Source organism: Diceros bicornis, chromosome 7 (assembly GCF_020826845.1).
Source record: "Diceros bicornis minor isolate mBicDic1 chromosome 7, mDicBic1.mat.cur, whole genome shotgun sequence".
NCBI lineage: Eukaryota > Metazoa > Chordata > Mammalia > Perissodactyla > Rhinocerotidae > Diceros > Diceros bicornis.
In genome coordinates, this window is record NC_080746.1 from 5983259 (window position 1) to 6002167 (window position 18909).

General features: G+C 40.0%; 1 protein-coding gene across 4 annotated transcripts in view; it reads right to left on the reverse strand.

Moving 5' to 3' along the window:
* Nucleotides 1-18909, reverse strand: part of APLP2 (amyloid beta precursor like protein 2) — an 86614-nt gene that overhangs the window by 26896 nt on the left and 40809 nt on the right. For all 4 annotated transcript variants that reach the window (XM_058544806.1, XM_058544809.1, XM_058544808.1 and 1 more), the window contains 2 exons: nt 9825-9998; nt 8840-8963 (listed from right to left, as the gene is read on the reverse strand). In XM_058544806.1, coding sequence (XP_058400789.1) covers nt 8840-8963; nt 9825-9998 — 298 coding nt within the window. Of the gene's footprint in view, nt 1-8839; nt 8964-9824; nt 9999-18909 lie in introns of those variants that run through there.

Here is an 18909-nt window from a genome sequence, read left to right on the forward strand (position 1 = left end):
CAAAGCTTAAAAAAACAAAAACCCAATGGTAAACCAGGATTTGCCTCTATTAGGAGAAACAACTCTGATACTCAATCTAAGTAGAAATTACTTAAATTCTGACATATAACCACCAACTCACATTGTTTAATGTGACTATTCTGTATCGACTAGGCACTTTTCATATTTGTTAATTTATGACAAAAAACAACAAAGGAGTATACCTAAGAGGCAGCATGTACAGGGTTAAATGCCAGGGTTCAGTCTCAGCACCATCGTTACTAACAGAGTGGTCTTGGGCAAGTTACTAGACCTTCTGTGCCTCAGTTTCCTTACCTGGTTGTTGTGAGGATGGAATGATATAATATATACAACACATGAAAAGCTCAGAGCAGAATCTGGTACACAGTAAGCACTGAGCACGAGGTAAGTGTTAGCTCTGACTACTTACTGATGTTACGCTGTTCAAGTCTTGAGTTGAGTAATTAGTTTTATACAAAGCAAACTATACAACCATAATTAACATAAAGAAATCTATAGTTAGGCAACAGTTAATATACTTTAATTTGTAAAACCGCAATTTTATATGTACAATTGCAACATCAGAAAAAATAATTAAAACAGCAACTTCATTACTCGATATATATTTTATAGAAAAAATAACCAAACTGGATTTTTTTTTTTGTGAGGAAGATAGCCCTGAGCTAACATCCATGCTAATCCTCCTCTTTTTGCTGAGGAAGACCGGCTCTGAGCTAACATCTATTGCCAATCCTCCTCCTTTCTTTTTTCCCCCAAAGCCCCAGTAGATAGTTGTATGTCATAGTTGCACATCCTTCTATAGTTGCTGTATGTGGGACGCCGCCTCAGCATGGCCAGACAAGCGGTGCGTTGGAGCGCGCCCGGGATCCTAACCCGGGCCACCAGTAGCCGAGCACACGCACTTAACTGCTAAGCCACGGGGCCAGCCCCAAACTGGATTTTTTTTAATACAGCAGAATACTATATATCAAGGTAAAAATGAATTAACTACATCTACTTATATCACTTAGATAAACCCAAAAATGTAAAGTAAGAGCCAGCTGTAAAAGGTCAGGATAACATTAACGTAAGTTTTAAAACACATTGTTTACAGATACTCACGTATGTAGCAAAAGTATACAAACACGCATGAGAATGATACATGCTAACAACGCTGTGGCAGTTACCTCTCGAGACAGGGAGGGAAACAGATGTAAGGATGGGACTTTGGAACATTTAATCCCTTTAATAAAAATTAAGATGGAGATGAAGCAAATATGGCAAAATGTTGAAGAACTTAAATCAGGATGGTGAGCACGTGAGTGACCATCATATTATGTTCTGTCTTTTCAGTATGGTCGAAATATTTCAGGATAAAAATTAAGTTTAAAACCAAAACTTTTTTTTTAAAGCCAGAAACTTAATAATTAACCCCATACTAAACTGTAAAATTAAATTCTTCAGCTATTCCATGATTCAGTCGATCTGTCTGACCTCTAAAAACTAAAAAAGAATTAACACCATTGAATTTGAAAATAAACTAAGATATAAAAATAAAAAAAAGAGTATTCTTTGATTCGACAATTACAATTCTAAAAATATACTCTAAGGAAACAATTAAGCAAGTAAACAAAGATTTTCATTAGTGTTCTTAATATCAAAAAAAAAAAAAAATCAGAACTAACCTAAATGTCCATCAATAGGGAATTAGTTAAATAACGGTACCTATATACGTTGGAATACCATGGGGTCATAAGAAATATGGTTTATGTCTATATTTAACATGGAAAAATTTCCATGATGGTTTAATAATTTTAAAAAATCATTAAACAAATAAACAAAAGCAATAAACACACCTCATGTCCCTAATCCCTCCTCCCTCAGCCTGATTAACTTCTTAAGGCCAAGTTTGTCTTTTATTCAAAGATGTATATATCCCTAAGAATAGCATATAATAGACGCCCAATAAATGTCAACTTAAAAAACAAAACAATAAATAGGAGAGCATATATAGTATGATCCCATTTAGGGGAAAAAAAGCATTTAAAAGCATACACATTTCCATGTGTGTTCAAAGAAAAAGTCTTGTCTATACACCAAAATGTTAATCATGGTTAACTGAGTGCAGAAACTAGAAATGATTGTTTTTGCTTCCCCTCTCCCCAACTTCTTGTATTGAAAAATTATTTTAACAAATAATATAAAAGAGGAACACATTTCAATCCCAGCATCAGTTCTTGTCATCCTACTTTTTGCTTTTGCTACAATTATTTATCAGAAGCTTCTAGGAAAAAAAACTGGCCTAGGCAGATCAGCATTACTGTTTTAAAGAAGAATATTGAAAATGGTTTGGTCTCACTTTAAAAGTTTATCCAAGTTTGTAACAATCTTCAATTTAATCAGCTGGAGTACAACAGATAATGGCCACAATTTCCTAAGTCACTGGACAAACAGAAAGCTGTATTGTTTTCGCTATTCGATTTAATACGCTGATCAATGAACACGGCAATTTAGCAAAATCTAACCTATAGGATTTCATCTAATTGCATTTATGGTTTATCTGCAGCCACTACCCACTCACTGTGATTCTGTTCTTCTTCCCTACCACCTCCCCACAGGAGGGCCATGGCAGCCATCAGGTTTTAGAGTTTTTCAGAGTTGCTGAAATTCTTTTCAAAATAACAAAGGCTGTTCATCCACTTGGGGAAGCCCCCAGCACCAACACTCACATGTATAAATAAACCCGCAAAAGTACTCTCCAGCTGCAAATAGGAAGACCATGTCATTTATGGGGCTCTTGGAAGCTGTAACCAGGTGGGAGAAAGCCTTTTGCAATGAAGAGTAAACCAAGAGAATTAAGGCACGTTCTTGTGAGGTCTGGTAGCCATCCCTAGCAGATGTCTTTGAAGTAAATACGGTTTTGAGAAGTTAAAGACCCAGAACAATTCTCATGAGCAGAAACATACACCCTGCACAAGGGTCCACACTAGGAACAGGGTGAACAGTTGATGGGCTGTCATGAATTTAAAGGTAGAAGACAACTTGCAAATGGACACCTATGATGGACGAGTGAGCCGCTCCAAGATACCAAGGTGCAGTTGCTAAAGACTGCACCTCAAAGCTTCTGAGAACAAGAACTTTCTTTGGTAGTCTTCACATTACAGTAATACTCCCTGTCCAAATCTCCTTCCAAAAATAACCCAAAACAAACACAGTCACAGGCTTACAAAGCTCTCTTCTTTTGGTACAGGGACCAGCCTATATATAAACGTCAGAGATGACTAACTCCTTCCCCCAAAATACCAGCAGTTTTGCTTCTTCATCACCAACTCTGTCCTACTCAGATCACCGTATTTATTTATTTATGAAGATAAAATTTTATAGATAAATAGAGGCAATTAGTAATAATAAGATATAGGTTCCTCTTGAGGAGGGGGAAGAATGCACAGTAATGTCTCACCAAATATACTAAACATCAGTTTAAGAGTCACATTGATGGATAGTTAAGCATGCTCTCAGAAGAGGCAGAGATGAGCAAGGTGAACACAGATGTCTATAGAGAGTGAGACTCCAGACTTGACGCCAACACTGCTAGCAACCTATATTCACTCTCAAACTGTCTTCAAGTGTGCTAATCAAGACACATTCTTCCCCTTAACCTAGCGAAACAACAACAAAAATAGTGCCCCTGGGACATCCAAACCGAGTAGTAGAGGCACCCAAAAATACAGACAGATCTTGCCCTCCTCCCCCATCTCCTCACCCTCTGGCCTGCCTATGTGCTGTGTTTGCTAGGCAGTAATATCTCAGAGTGTTTCAGAGCTGAAGCTAACCACACTACTACCATCTCTTACTCCAACATGTAGTACTCATCTTGATATGTATAAAGGACTTACTGTGGATACTTTGGTGAACAAAATGTACAAGATTCTCACTTTTTACTGTACTAATTTTTAGTACAGTTCATATGTTAAAAGAATTGTGTATGGTTTAGTAACTCAGCAAATATACTATAAACGATTAAACCGTATACTTCAAAATGGGTGAATTATAGTACGTCAATTATATCTCAAAAAATCTGTTTTTAAAAAGCAGAGAGACTGATTATTTACAGGGGATATTGAGCAAATAAGTAAACATACTGAGGATAATGGAATTGGAAGTATCACTATGAGCTCACTGTTTTTAATATACACAAATTTACATAGAAATATAAATTTATATGTGCATGTATATGCATACATACATATATTTCTTAGCTCTGTCTGTTGAGTGGGCCTAGAAGCGATAACATCCTAGTAGCAGTAAGCACACCAAAAGCCCAGATCTTGATTTCTAAATACCATTCCCCAGTAAAAGAAACCAAGGCTTCTTGGAGAAATGGCTGACTCCAGAGGTAGGAGAGGGAAAATACAGGATGAGCCTGCAGCATCTTTTTGTACCAGAAAGTAAGGAAGTTTTCAAGAATGATAGGGACATGGTAAAAGGACACAGGAACCAACATGAAGGGGTTCCCATTAGCAAAATCTGGACAACGAGTCCATAACAAAATAAATGAATGAATGCAGACACCATCTTAGCCAGGTGATAAAAGTTATCAATAGAACAAAATGAGATCATGCAACTCCGAACATGATACAGAGAGAAGAACACTTCTGTGACATTCCCCTCAAAAACACAGACATCAAAAGGATCATAAGATAAACCCAAATTACAAGGCATTCTACAAAGTAACTAGCCTGTACTCTTTAAAAATGTCAAGGTCATGAAAGACTACAGAGAGAAGTAAATCCAACATGTCATCTTGAATTAGACCCTGGTATTATCAGAATGACAGGTGAAGCTTGAATAGGGTCCATAGCTTAGATATTGGATCAATAATAATCTCCTGATTTTGATGATTGTATTACGGTTACACAGGATAATGTCCTTGTTTTTAGAAAACATACACCATAGCGTGAAGTGATAAAAGGACACCATGTTTGCAACTTACACGATTCAAAAAACAAAAAACGAAACCCAGTGGTTGGGAGGGTAAATAATAAGATTAATCTTACCATACTAATCAAAATTTAACAGTTGGAAAATCTGAGGAAAGGGTATATGAGAGTATGAGAGCTCTTTGTACTATTTTTGCAACCATTCTGCGAACCTGAAATTATTTTTATTTTACTTTTTATTTTTTCTATGGTAGTTCTTTTTGTTTTTTTGTGAGGAAGATCAGCCCTGAGCTAACATCTGCAATCCTCCTCTTTTTTTTTTTTTTTTTTTTGCTGAGGAAGACTGGCCCTGGGGTAACATCTGTGCCCATCTTCCTCCACTTTATATGGGACACCGCCACAGCATGGCTTGACAAGCTGTGCGTCAGTGAGGGCCCAGGATCCGAACCTGGGCCGCCGCAGCAGAGCGCACGCACTTAACCACTAGGCCACTGGGCCAGCCCCTGAAATTATTTTTAAATTGTTATAATTTTTAAATTAAAAAGGCACAGGCGGGGCCGGCCCAGTGGCACAGTGGTTAAGTTCACGTGCTCCGCTTTTGGCGGCCTGGGGTTCACAGGTTCAGATCCCCGGCGCGGACATGTGCACCACTCATTAGGCCACACTGTGGCAGGCATCCCACATAAAGTAGAGGGAGATGGGCATGGATGCTAGCCCAGGGCCAATCTTCCTCAGCAAAAAAGAGGAGGATTGGCAATAGGTGTTAGCTCAGGGCTAATCTTCCTCCAAAAAAAAGGCAAAGGCAACTCTAAAAGACTATTACCAAAAGGCTTTCTAAGGATTCTATGGGGGGAAAAAAGGTGGTGCTGATTTTTACCCAATGTCAGTTCTACCTGGTACTCTAAATGGGGGGAAGGGGAACAGACAGACATGAAAATCTGCTTCTTAAATGATGACAAGGAAGAACTGGCAGTATTTCTCTCCTACTACCCCCCTTAAACTCCAGTGACCTGGTCCCTCACTAGCTTAGGCTCAGGCAACTGATTTATTTAAAAATACCAATGGAGAGCTCTACTTACTGGTTAAGAAGTTGTCCAAATGGATGTTGGTGTAATTAACTAACATCAAAGACTACATAATGCTTTTTTCAGTGACCACGATGCAAAGAAAGTATCGAATGGTTTATCGTCAAATTGTCTTTTATGCATTCAGTTAATGACAATATCATTTCATTGTCTGGTTCTGTAACACACTGAAAAATTCTAACTACCGAATTTGGAAAATAAAGCAGTAAAATAAAATTTTTGTTGTGTACCAGTTATGGTAGCAGTCTTGTCTTGTAATTATCATAAAGAGTGTATCGTATGTTCTGGCACTGTCATGGTGCTGAGGGGACAAAGAAGACAAGCACGGTCTCTGCTTTCCAGGTGTTTACAATGTAGTTGGAGAAAGATCCATAAACAGATCATCCTTGTACAGTGTGAGAGGTGCAATGGCAACAACAAGGACACTACAGAAATCTGGATATCTAGATAGAAAACGGGACCAGGAGGAAAAGCTTCCTTTAAAGGAGGCATCCCCTGAGATAAGTCTCAAAGGGAGAACTTCCCAAGCAAAGTACGTAAAGTCACTCCAAACAACGAGACTGGAGGGTGTGTGGCCAGGAGCCATGAGAAGTCAGTGTTGATGAAGGGTGACACCCAGAGCAGGGGTGGGAGAGAACAGGGAAGAGCCAAGCAAGGGCCACACTATGGAGATTTTAAGCCATGCTAAGGAGCTTAATTAAACATATTTTTAGGTGAAGAAGAGCTACTGAAGTGTTTCATGTGCAGGAGAGACAATTCAATCTCCATCTTAGATCACTGAGGGCAACAGACTGGACAAAAGAACTGAGCAACACGCACGGGTGCTGTTGTCACAGTCCAGGCAGGAAATGATGAAAAGCTGAAGCAGAGCCGTGAAGTCAGATGGAGGAGAAGGATATAAACCAGAGGTTCCCAAACTTTCTCAAGACACAGCACCCTGAGCATCTCAGTAATTTTTTCACAGCACCTCCAGGCCAAAAGAATACCCAGAAGTTCAGAATTTAGGTCCCGCAACTCAGCAAGTACCAGTGTCCTAACAACTTAGTGCTGCTGGGCACTGCACAACTCCTCCAACGCTGCAATCAACTGAACACCATCACCCTCGTTTCTTCTAACGCGATTCTGGTGTGATGCTGGCTTTTTATCACAGGAACCACTAAAATACAGCTCCGCAAAGATACGAGATCATCAAAAGGGATGAAATGATCTGACGTTGAAACTGAGTACCTCCAGCTAGTAGTTCACGGGACATCTAATGGATGTTTCCCTTGAAAATCAAAAACATCCTGCAATGTCCTATGGGTTTGCTGCAATGCCCTGGGACACCTCAGTGTACTGTTTGGGAACCATGGATGTAAGCCATCTTTAAGAGGTAACAATCAGGCTGGCTTGAAAACTGACTGGCTGTGAGGAAATAAAGGTCTCCCAGATCTCGAGCTCAGAGTTCTGGGTGAGTAGTGGAGCCAGCAAGTGACATGGAACACAAAGGAGCGGGAAGACCAGGCTGCGAAGTCTTTACAGGTAACAATGCAAAAGGGAGAAATGATTGCAAACGTGAAACACTCTCGTTTCATTTAGTTTGAGAATTTTATAGAGATTTTTATAAAGAACGAATGAAACCTCATACCCAGAGATTTCTTAGAGTCAAATGGAATAGAACATCCTTAAACCACATCACACAAAATTTTTCACAAGTCTCACATTACTGCATGATGCTCAATTTTAGAGTAACTGGTGTTAAGTATATACACTGTCCCTCCTTCCCCCTACTGAATACTTTTAAAACAAAGTAATTGCTACATATTTTAAATATACTGTTTTTCAGGTGCTGACTCTTCCTGTCATTCTGCTCATGAGAGAGTGAGAAAAGAAATTTTAGGAAAGGTTTTAATGAAGGGAGGGAGGGAGGGGATTAAGTTAAATTAATGGCTAAAATTAAATACATCTACAGAACTACCCAAGGTAACTACGTTAATACTCTATCTACGTTAATCCTACCATGGATCATCTAAAATCAATTGTTTTGCTCTTGTAAGCTGCTATGACCAAATCTGCTCCTGCATCACCCAGACTATAGAGATGTAAGTATAATTTGGATGTGTCAGTGATGAGTGGTTAGGATGAATACATTAACTAAATAAGCAATTGAAGCACCAACTCTGTCACTGGGTGATAAAATGGTAACATTTTGTATATTATTACCCACTTACAGTTTCACTCAAGTCAGCTCTGACTGTTAGCACCAACCACAGAGTCAGTCATAAACACCCTCACCAGCCTGAACCTTCAGAATGGCAGGTGGCACACGGCCTGGCCCTGGTGTCCCCGATTGTCCACAGACAGCTGGGAGTCACTTCTTCTCCTGAAAACTACAAGTTTGGTCTGACTAACAATACAGGATTTCAGTACGTTGCAAATGTGTGTAGGGTGAAGTAAGGGAAGCAGAAGACTATTCCTTGGGCTACTTCAGTACCACTCACTCCTATGACTGTAAAACAGTAATTTCAAACTCTCAAGTTGAGAAAAAGCTTGACTGCTCTGAGGGCAGCACTCAGTGCCATGGGAAAGGCTCATCCTAAAAAGACAGGACACCCACAACGGGAGCGGCAAAGGCAGTGACCATCAAAGACTAGTCAACTATTGACGCTAGGAAGCAGTCAATACGCAAAAGAGAAAGTCCGCCAACAAACACCTGCAGCCCTCAGCTTCTTACCAGATGTAGATATTCCACTGTGAGCCCAGAGAAAACTCAATTTAAAAATGAAGGGCCCCCTCTTCCTGAGAAGTAACCAAGAACATCTACAGGACACTCACCAAGACACTTGAAAGGGATCACAATGTGACTCTTGCACTGCTTTTTGTCCCTCCGGCACCAGTTGTCAACACTGACAGGCTGGTTTGCTTCCATCACATTCGTGATCTGTAGCTCGGGATACATCTGCAAGGGAAAAGAAGACGCTCCCAGTAGAGTGACTCTATCCATATGGAACATTCACTTGCAAGTAAGGATGAGTGCCCACGTTTACTCAGCTTCACCACTGCCCTAAATAAACCCAAAGCTCCACCTTGCTGCCCCTCGTTCCAACTGAACTCATCAAGTAAAAAGATACTATAACTATTAGTTTTCTTTTGACAGGTAGACTCCTGACCACATCTAATGCATTCTCTTAAAAAAGGAATCTTTACTTAAGGACATACAAAAGCAGCAAGCTTTCAGCCCAAAACAAATCTATTAGGTATCAAGTCCACTAATAGGGTGCATGTAAGTAGCTGAATTCATGAACCAAAACATTTAAGAGGCAAGTCTGTGGAAATGTCTGTTAACGAAATTTCCTGGCCCAAATGCTACTCTTGGTAAGAAGTTAAAACAACTCATGTCCTTTTCTAGGTCAAGTTTTGACCCAAAGAATGAACTGAATCAGACCTGAGATGGTCATTACGATACTGTGGCTTTCCATCAGCAAGTGGAAAACACAAGCACACACATCACATGTTTTGCTCCACATCTTCCCATAACAAGTGGGAAGCCCAGAGAACCAGGCAGCACTTCCACGGGACTTGCCAAGCTTCTGCAGTACTTCTTCCTGAAAGAACTAAGAGCTTGCAGCACACACAGGCAAAGCTTTTGAGAAGTCTCAATCACATCATACACTCAGAAATGAAAGGCCTGGTGCTCCCGTCATTAGCAACTTGCTCTTAGGTCAAAAGAGAAGAACGACAGGATATCTATTGCTAAGGTAAACAGGTTCAAACGTGACCCAGAAACAAAGCAGTTTTAACTTTCTGGCAACACTCTTACCTCCTGACAGTACTGAAGAACTTCTTCTTTTGTTCCAAAGCAGCTCTTAGTGCCTGTTGGGTCAGGTTCCCATTTCCCAGTCTGAATGTTCACATGCATATTTAACTTCCCACAAAACATTGCAATCTGAGGCTCGGCGACAGCAAATCCTGTTCCAGCATTGGCTGCAAGAGCCTGCCAAAGAGAAAAAAAATTCCAGGTTTACTCCAAAGAAGCTGGCACAAAGGCATGGTCATTCAGTGGTTTGTGACAGTAGAACTGATCTTTTTAAAATCTTCATCATTTACTATTTTATCTTCATAAACAAATCCTTTCCCCAGGAGCTAGGCCAGAATGAAAAATGACCTTTGGACATATATAATCAAAGTGAAAGTTGATGGGAAATCTAATTCCCACTCCCCATCTGGACACTCCTGACTTGGGAACGTATAATCCAACTGCAGTCTGCTCTAATACAAGCAAATCTACTTTCCACTCCTTAATATATCAAACCACAAAAGTACAGAATGGCTAAAGTTCCGGTAATTTTATTCAATTCACTCACACAACAAAATTTTATTGAGTAGCTATTTTGTAAAGCAACATGCTAAATGCTTAGACACGGGTGAGCAAAAAGTTACAGCCCCCACTCTGATGGGGCTTCCGGTCTAGTGCAGGAGTCAACACACAGAAAACGTGTTGTCACCATGCCAGACGTCCTGAGGAGGAAATGCACACAGTGAAGAAGCACATAAAAGGGGATCTGACTGAGACTAGGGTGGGAGGTGATCAGGGAGGCTTCCTAAAGAGCCTGGCAGTTGCGCAGAGCGTTGAACACCACATGTGGAGAGAATGGAGACTGTGAGTGGAGAGTGGTCAGAGAGGGGAGGAGAGGCACGCAGGGACAAGACTAGACAGTCTGTAGACCAAGGAAAGATTTCAGTCTTGATCACTGGAAGTGCTGAGAGGTTTTAAGCACCAAGTTACTAATTTCAAAATGCACCTCTGATGCTTTCTCTGTGGCAGGGTGAAGACGGGACCGAAGGCAAACGTGAGTGCATGCAGGGGAATGGCTCAGGAAGCTGGAGTCATGGAGTCCCAGGGAGACATAATGGTACCGGGGCTAAGGCAGTGTGGTGGAGAAGACTCAAGAGATCACAGGGAGCAAAACAGGCAAGACCGAAGGACAGATTAGCCGAGGGAGGAGGTAGAGGTCAAGTCTGGAGTGTGTTACTCAATGAGGGATGCTGTCATTCACGGAAATAGAACACTAAAAGGGATTTCATGAACAATTTTATCTCGTGTTAGGTAAAAATAACCAACTTTTCCATGAAGTCTTTTTTTGACTAGGATCCTTTCCCTTGTGAAAAGATCATAGCCATTACCAGCTCACAAATTATAGGTGAGAAGTAACATTTAGGCATTATGACAGTATGACTCCTGCAAAGTCTCATGCACTAGGAAAAACAGGCATCTCTGCATCTAGAAAGATACCAATATTGATGGTCACATCCCCAATGGAGTTTTGTGGTTTCTCTTAACGTAAAAGTTCTTTCAAAATAAAAATTAAACAGCTTTTTAAATGTTAAAATGTGGGAGGTAGGGTTAGATTGTATGGTCTATTATGTTGTTCTTTTTAAAAAGAGCCATTAACACAAAATGGTTTTCCTATTAAAAAGAAAAAGTAGATTCGATTTTTACAATATATGGAAAATGTGTGCTTTCTAGGCAACTGTGCTGATGGATTAGACATGAATGGTCCTTCTAATCAGGAGCCTACATTTGACTTTGAAATACAGTATGATCTTTATCCAGGACAAATTTACCATCCTACACGTTTTGCTTTGGAACTTATTGAAATTAGCCTGCTTTCTACCAATACAAGAGAAAGAAGCACAGACACTTGTTGGATAGCTGGGACAAAGCTAACTTGGAACTAAAACGTTGCCAAAATCAATCAGGGTTGAAAAACACCTCAATTAAATCCAACGAGGAGAACAATTAGCAACTTTATTAACTATAATTGATTCTAGCCCTACTGTGATGAATAATCATTTATTAAAGTAGAAGGCAGATCCTGTGCCTTCAGTATAACTGCACATGAAGCTACAGACTAGCGAAGTCCTGCCCCCGCAAAGAAAGAAAAAAACATTTCAGGATATCTGTGGAAAGGAATACATACTTATTTATAGGCAACACTCTAATGATGTTTAATTCAAATAAATCATTAAAAGGTATAAGGATGCACAAGACAAGTATGCTTAATTCTCACACTGAATTCAAGATGTGTCCCAAAATGCCTCTTTCACTGGCCATCCTTCTTTTGGGAGCCATATCTAAGGATTATGGCTGGAAACTTGGATTATGACATGGAGGAAAAGGGGTATACATATAAAGGGGTACATACAGAGACAAGGCAAGGCAACCCCAGGGACACTTTTGTGTATGGAAACCAGTGCTCTCCCCAAGTTCTTTCCTTCCTACTTCAAATGCCCAGACAAAAATAAACAAAGAAAATACAGGAAGATATGATGAATATTTAAGCAAGAAAGCCAAACCAACAGGCCAGCAGGAAAGTGTTTCCTAAACCTGCTATAAATGAACTACCACAGTTAAAGCTGAAAGATGTTGAGTAATATTTCCTAAATTTTCTCTATGGCCTTGTGTACTTTAACATTACAGGTAGCTATTAAACAAATAGGATTTTGGGTGTGCTATCTAATGTTTCAGAAGTGTGTATGTTGGGGTGGGGGGAGGGTGGGGACCACTTACCTCCTAAATTCCAAAAATGAATACAGGTAAGAAACTGTCAATGAGCTATGTGAGCTCACCCAGCCACAGCCATGGAGTGGTCCAGGTTGTGCCAGCAGCCATTTATCAGCCCAAAGATTATGTTCCACATGTTACTCATTATGGTTGCTGGCTAAAAGACCGCACGAGCTCCAACTGTAGAAATGCTCCGTTTATGGGTCAACCACTGAGGTCAATACATCAGAGTAAGTGCATTTGATCTCTGAGCTGAGATGGTCGGCACTACCGTCCCTAAAGAGAATCTAAACACCAGAGGTTAGAGCAACAGGAAGACGCAGCTAAGCAGCAGCGGCTCCTCACGTCAGTTACCAAGAAAGGAGAGTAACTGGAATCTTTCCAGACAGCTAATATGCTGCAGTGATTCACTTCTGAGTTCAGAAAGATTAATCCTTGTGGTCATAAAAGACTCTCAGGAAGGTATCATCTGAAATATAAAAAGCCTCTGCGGACCATGTCTAGGAATCAAGTAATCAAACATACCCCAACATTACCTAGCCTAGAGTAGGATCGTTTTTTCTATAATGTTTGTACTTGACTTTGAAAATGCTCTTATTTAACGTGCTCTCCGCTGTCTTAAGCACACACCGTGCCCTGATCCATTACATCAATGTATAAATCAATCTGTTTCCTCATCTAACATGTTACAATGGGATTTCACTGCCAAGTCAGCACTTCTGAGGTCCTGTGCACCTGGAATCCTCTACGAAAGAAAATCGATGCCCCAGGCTCTGGCCCTGAAGCCAGTCCTGTGATCTCTGCAGACTGCAGCACTTCAGAGGCTTTGAAAACAAACTGCTTCAACTGCCCAGTGCTTCCGTTTTACTGAATAATTCATTCTTAACAAGAAATTCCATTTTATTAATTTGGCACAGAGAAAAGAGTTTAGCTATCCAAAGACAGAAATTCAACTTGGTAAAAAGTGCTTATAGTAACTTGGTTGAAAACCTGAAATGGCTTAAAGCAATAGATAAATACAAATAAATCTAAATCTGAACCTAACTTAAATCAGGGCCTTGAATCATCACCTCAAAAGATGCAACCCCCGGGCCCACCTAGGCCCGACCTCCCTTCACAAAGCCACTCAGGCGCGTGCAGCGTGCCCGGCCCGCAGCAGGTATGTCAGCCCTGTTGCCTCCTTCCTTACTAAAGGTGGGGCCCCAGAGTTTAATCTGGCTCTAGCTTTGCTAAAGCGCCTGCCGTGGAGGGAGCACCTTCTAAAGAGGAAGGTTTTGTCCTGTTACTGAGTGAACCGTGTTTTCCTGGATAGGAAGGCGCTGCGTCACAGCCACTCAAGTGTCTGAGCATCACCCTGGGAAGGCAAGTTAACACCGCTCCAGTTCTAATAAGCACTGAACGAAGCACACCTTCGTAGCATCTAGTCACCACTCGCATGGTGGTGGTATCGAAAGACACAGCACTCTTACTCAGACCTTCCTTTTTTTAAAGAAAGTCAGTAAATTGACCATCTATTAATACACGCAAAGATCCTATATACTACATTCATTCCCATTTGTTCAAAGTGCTAAATGGTACTCCAGGATTGGTAAATTAAAATGACTTAAATCTTGTGTCCACAAACCTGCACCTAAGACTGACTTAACAAAATTTTAAAAATCCTGTTCTTAGCATAGTTTTAAGGTATCTCCCCAAGATATTAATACAAAAGGGAAGACAAATGACTTCACAGTGCAAGCACCGAAGTTAACCTCACCAGCAGTAAGATGTTTGAGATGACTGACGAGGAAAGACTGAGGGACTGCCACAGACTGGAGAAGACTAAAGAGAAATGACAATTAAGCACAAAATGGAAACCTGGATAGAATCCTGGAACAGGAAAAGGACGCTAGTGGGGAATCTGGAGCAATTATTTGAATAAGGTCTGTAAGTCAGTTAATGGTGCTGTACCATTGTTCATCTCCCAGTTTTAATAACTACACTATGGGTATGTCAGACGTTGGTATTAAGGAAAGCAGGGTAAGGATACAGGCGAACTCTGTACTATCTTTGCAACTTTTTTTAAACTCTAAAATTAATTCAAAATGAAGTGGTTTTGTTTTTTTCAATCCTGTTCATTACCTGCCTGACTTTCAACAGTGATTGCATAGTTTCAGTTTGTCAAAAAGACAAGACACACTTTTAGGTACAGCAACTAGTAAGTATAACCAGAGCAGGGCCAATACCTGAAAAACTTAGTTTATTCTCAACACCTGGGCACACATCCTAATGTAGTAAACCTCCATGTGTACATACACTCAATGTGATTTCTCTCCAAGGAGAGGACTACTACAATTCTGCCCAGGGCCTAACATATAAGAAAGTCCACATCTGTTACTGTCCAAAGGGTGACTGTACTCTGGATCTGCAGAGTATCTTCATCAGCAGTTCAGAAGTGAAGCTTTCAATTTTAAAAAAAAGCCAAACTTCAAGCATTTCAACCCACTATTTTAAAAAATAGCAGGGTTCTTGTTAAGCATTTTCCAGTTTTAGCTGCAAACTGAGAAAACCTGTTCTTAAAAGTGACAGTGTGCCTTATACCAAATGAAAATCCTTGGCTTTTTTTTACATTTAAACTTAACTCCAATTAGAAATTGGTGAATTAGGTTTAGGGGGAAAACTCCAAAGGTAAAAGGACATTATTCTTCTACTGACATATACCAGCTGTAAGGTATTATTCTCACAGGCAGTAATTTATACAAATAATCTCTGCTTTTATTAGAACACTAAATATTAACGTATTAACAAGGTATCATTTCCAAGATTGAAAACAGTTTAAACTGTCTCCAAGGCTTTTTATAGGAACGTGATAATTTGTCCATCTGGATTATACTGAGAAGGATCCAAGCCCCCAGATTTAAGACAGGTCTGCCTTTCTCTCTGCGTCTCTGAGAGCTAAGAATATTTTAAAAAAGAAGTTACTGAAAATATATAAAATACTTTTATGTTAAAAAACACATAGCAGTGTTTACGATCTAAAATTCTCAAGTGGACAGGTTCTTTTCTGATTCCTGTCTCTCTCTCCAATTGCCCATAATAAAACAGGAATTCTGAGAAACTGATTTCCGTGAGTATAGAGACACCAGGGACATGCCTTGGCCAACCGTTAGTCTTCTGCTCCTTCCACTCTGACCTCAGAGGAAACACATGACGTGGTAGCTAAAACCACGGGCTTTAAGAGGCGGACTGAGTTCCGGCCTCATCACTGACTAGTTGTGCCACCTTTGGCAGGTCACCTAACCTCTCTGGGCCTCAGTTTCCTCATCTATAAAATGATGACAATAGTAACTACACACCATACTGTTCTGAGGTTTAAATGAGTTAACACATGTAAAGTGCTTGAAATAGTGCCTGTTACATAGAAGTAGTTCTTCAAGTACTGGTGGCTATTATTACCAGAATTTAAATTTCTTTTTCTGTAAAACAGGGCTACTAACATGCCTCTTCCTCTCAGGCCTGTTGTGGAAATTATATTACGATAATGCACAGAAGCCCTAGGCACAAGCCTGCAGCAGAGTGGGCGCTCAGATGTTAGCATCATTATCACCGGGCTGGCTCCTGCAGAGTTAATTCTCTCTGGCTGTGATTACACAGAACTGGGGCTTTAATCACGGGCACAGGGAAGAACACATGAATTCCTCACACGACCAGTCACCCCTCCCACCCAATCCAGGATGACATGAAATGGGCTTAAAAGACCACACATTCCTTCTTTACCTAGCCAATCGGGACATGCCTAAAGTAGGCTGCATTAATCCTCCACAGTTCACTTTGTGGGAATTCAGTCACCAAATGTTTATGTGAACAAGTGAATACCGCCCCACCACTTAAAAGAAAACCACTGGGAGTTGCTGGTTTCCTGGCTCTGGACCAGCTTCCGGCTGGCAGGGAAGTGAGGTCAAGATGAATCTGCAGTTACTACTGAGAGACTGCAGTGTCTCTCTCTCACAAGAGCACTGTGCCAGTCACTTCTGTAAACTCGTTTTCTTCAGGATTATTCCCTCGACTCACTAGCCAGGTAACCTCATGGACGTTATTTAGTCTCTCTCTTGACCTGAGTTTTCACTTCTGTGCCACATAAATATGGCACGACCCCAATTTTAGGTATCCCAACAAATGACACCTACAATACTAACTCTGGACAGGGCCACCCTACAACAGACAGAATTCTTTCCTAAAACTCCTGATGCATGAGGGACATGGCTTGGAAACAAAGTTTCCTCACTGAAGAAGAATCTGCCTGATTCCAAAGTAAAGTGGTGATCTGTCATACTTTGAAGGCGTGCTAATGGCAGAGGTCAGAAAGCCAGGGGGCTTGAGTATTAACATAAGATGATCTAAACGATGTGAACTTGGGCTTAACCTTTGAACTCACAGGCCAATATTACTTAGGCAGTTTATTTATTAAGAGTGCCGCTAAATAAACAGCAAGTGCAGGGCTGGGGGAATGCATAAGGATGTTTCCTAAACCTTAAAAGGTGATTTCAAGTAACAAACACCCAGAAGTACTACTGATTAATAATTAAATATGTTCATTCTAAATCATTCTTATTGATGAACAGATGATATAAATAATATAAATGATGGGGGGGGCATTCTATGGACTATCCAAGCACAAATCTGGCAATATTCTCAGAAATTATAAGCATACTTCTGGCTGATCTGATGCTCTATATATTTTAAGTGCATTATGGCACAGTCATTAAAAATTTGGTAAATTTTTAGCATATTTCAAGTATCTCATATACTTGAAATGTAATAAATTACACCTTTTAAAAATATTCCAAAGGGTGAAGGGGCACATTTATATGGTGACTGACAAATAATAACGTACAACTGAAATTTCACAATGTTATAAACTATTAAAGAAAACATTAAAAAAAATTCTGCGGCCAGCCCTGTGATGTAGTTAAGTTTGTGTGCTCCGCTTCAGTGGCCTGGGGTCCATGCGTTTGGATCCCAGGTGCAGACCTACACCACTCATCAAGCCATGCTGTGGCGGCGACCCACATATAAAGTGGAGGAGGACTGGTACAGATGTTAGCTCAGGGCTAATCTTTCTCAGCAAAAAAAATTAAAAACAAAAATATTATTTTTCAGACAGACCTATTTCGCTAAAATAAATACTCAACTTAGTAATTTTTATGAAGGTTAAGTCGGGAAACTATCCAATATGTCAGCTTTGGCTGAAACGCTCTGACTTCAAGATGTTACAACCACAAATGTGAAGAGCCAATGTCAGAGACCTGAAACTGATTCCATCATATCTCTTTTCCTCTAATATATCTGGGCAAAGATAAGAAAAATCCATGCAGCTGAAGACATTAATGTTTTAATGTATTGGATGGTTTTTACCACTCTTTTAAAGCAGGGATTCCCTAACATTTACTAGGGGCTAATAAGGTCTACAACAGGTTTTCAGTGGCCTGAAAAATGAGAAAAATAAGAAAGGTCTGGTGTGCATGTGTGTGTGCACATGAATGTGTAAGAGTACAGAACTGCTAACTGTCCTCTCTTGATGAATGACTGTCCTGAGTTGTAAGTTTATCTTCTTTCCACCTTGTTTTAGAATTTTTTCATAAAATGACAGCAATAGTAGTAAATGGGGAGTCTGTTTTTTAAAAACATTCCTTCAGTAATATTAAGAACTGACAATCTTATCTAAAATTTTTTTCTTAGCTTTACTATTCCATGAAAACCAAAAGCTTAGCTCTTTATTTCTAAGGTTCTGTGATGCTGAAAGGCAAGAAAGGGCAGAAATTCTTAAGTGAATAACCCACATCTTTGTTTATAACTAGAAAATAAGACAATTTGCCAAAATGACTTTCACAGGGCAGGGAGAGAGAAAATTCACATTTTAAAATACAAATGGCAATTCCCATATGCATTCTGCCAAACATTTTACTGTGTTTACTAGGTGCAAGCAATAGTCAGGTACCAATCCTGACGTAACAAATCACTTTAACCTCTAATGTCTATTTAAACAACTGTGAAAATAACCAAAATATGAAAGAGCTCCACCCTCTCCAAGTTCAAAGCAAGTCAAAAAGGCATCTTTCCTATGATTTATGTAGCATTTTAAATTTAAAAGTTAATACAGACTGTATTATCAGCTCACACCAGATCTGCTTGCAGACAATAATTCTTCCTGTCTGGGACCCATGCCCATGTGCATTATTGTAATTATCAGCAATTTAAAAAAATAAAGCAATAACACTAGTATGAGCTGCAGGTCAGCATGTTTACTGCTTGCTGCCTCTGCCATTAATTAGCCTTCCTGGGTTCAAGCCACCTAACTACT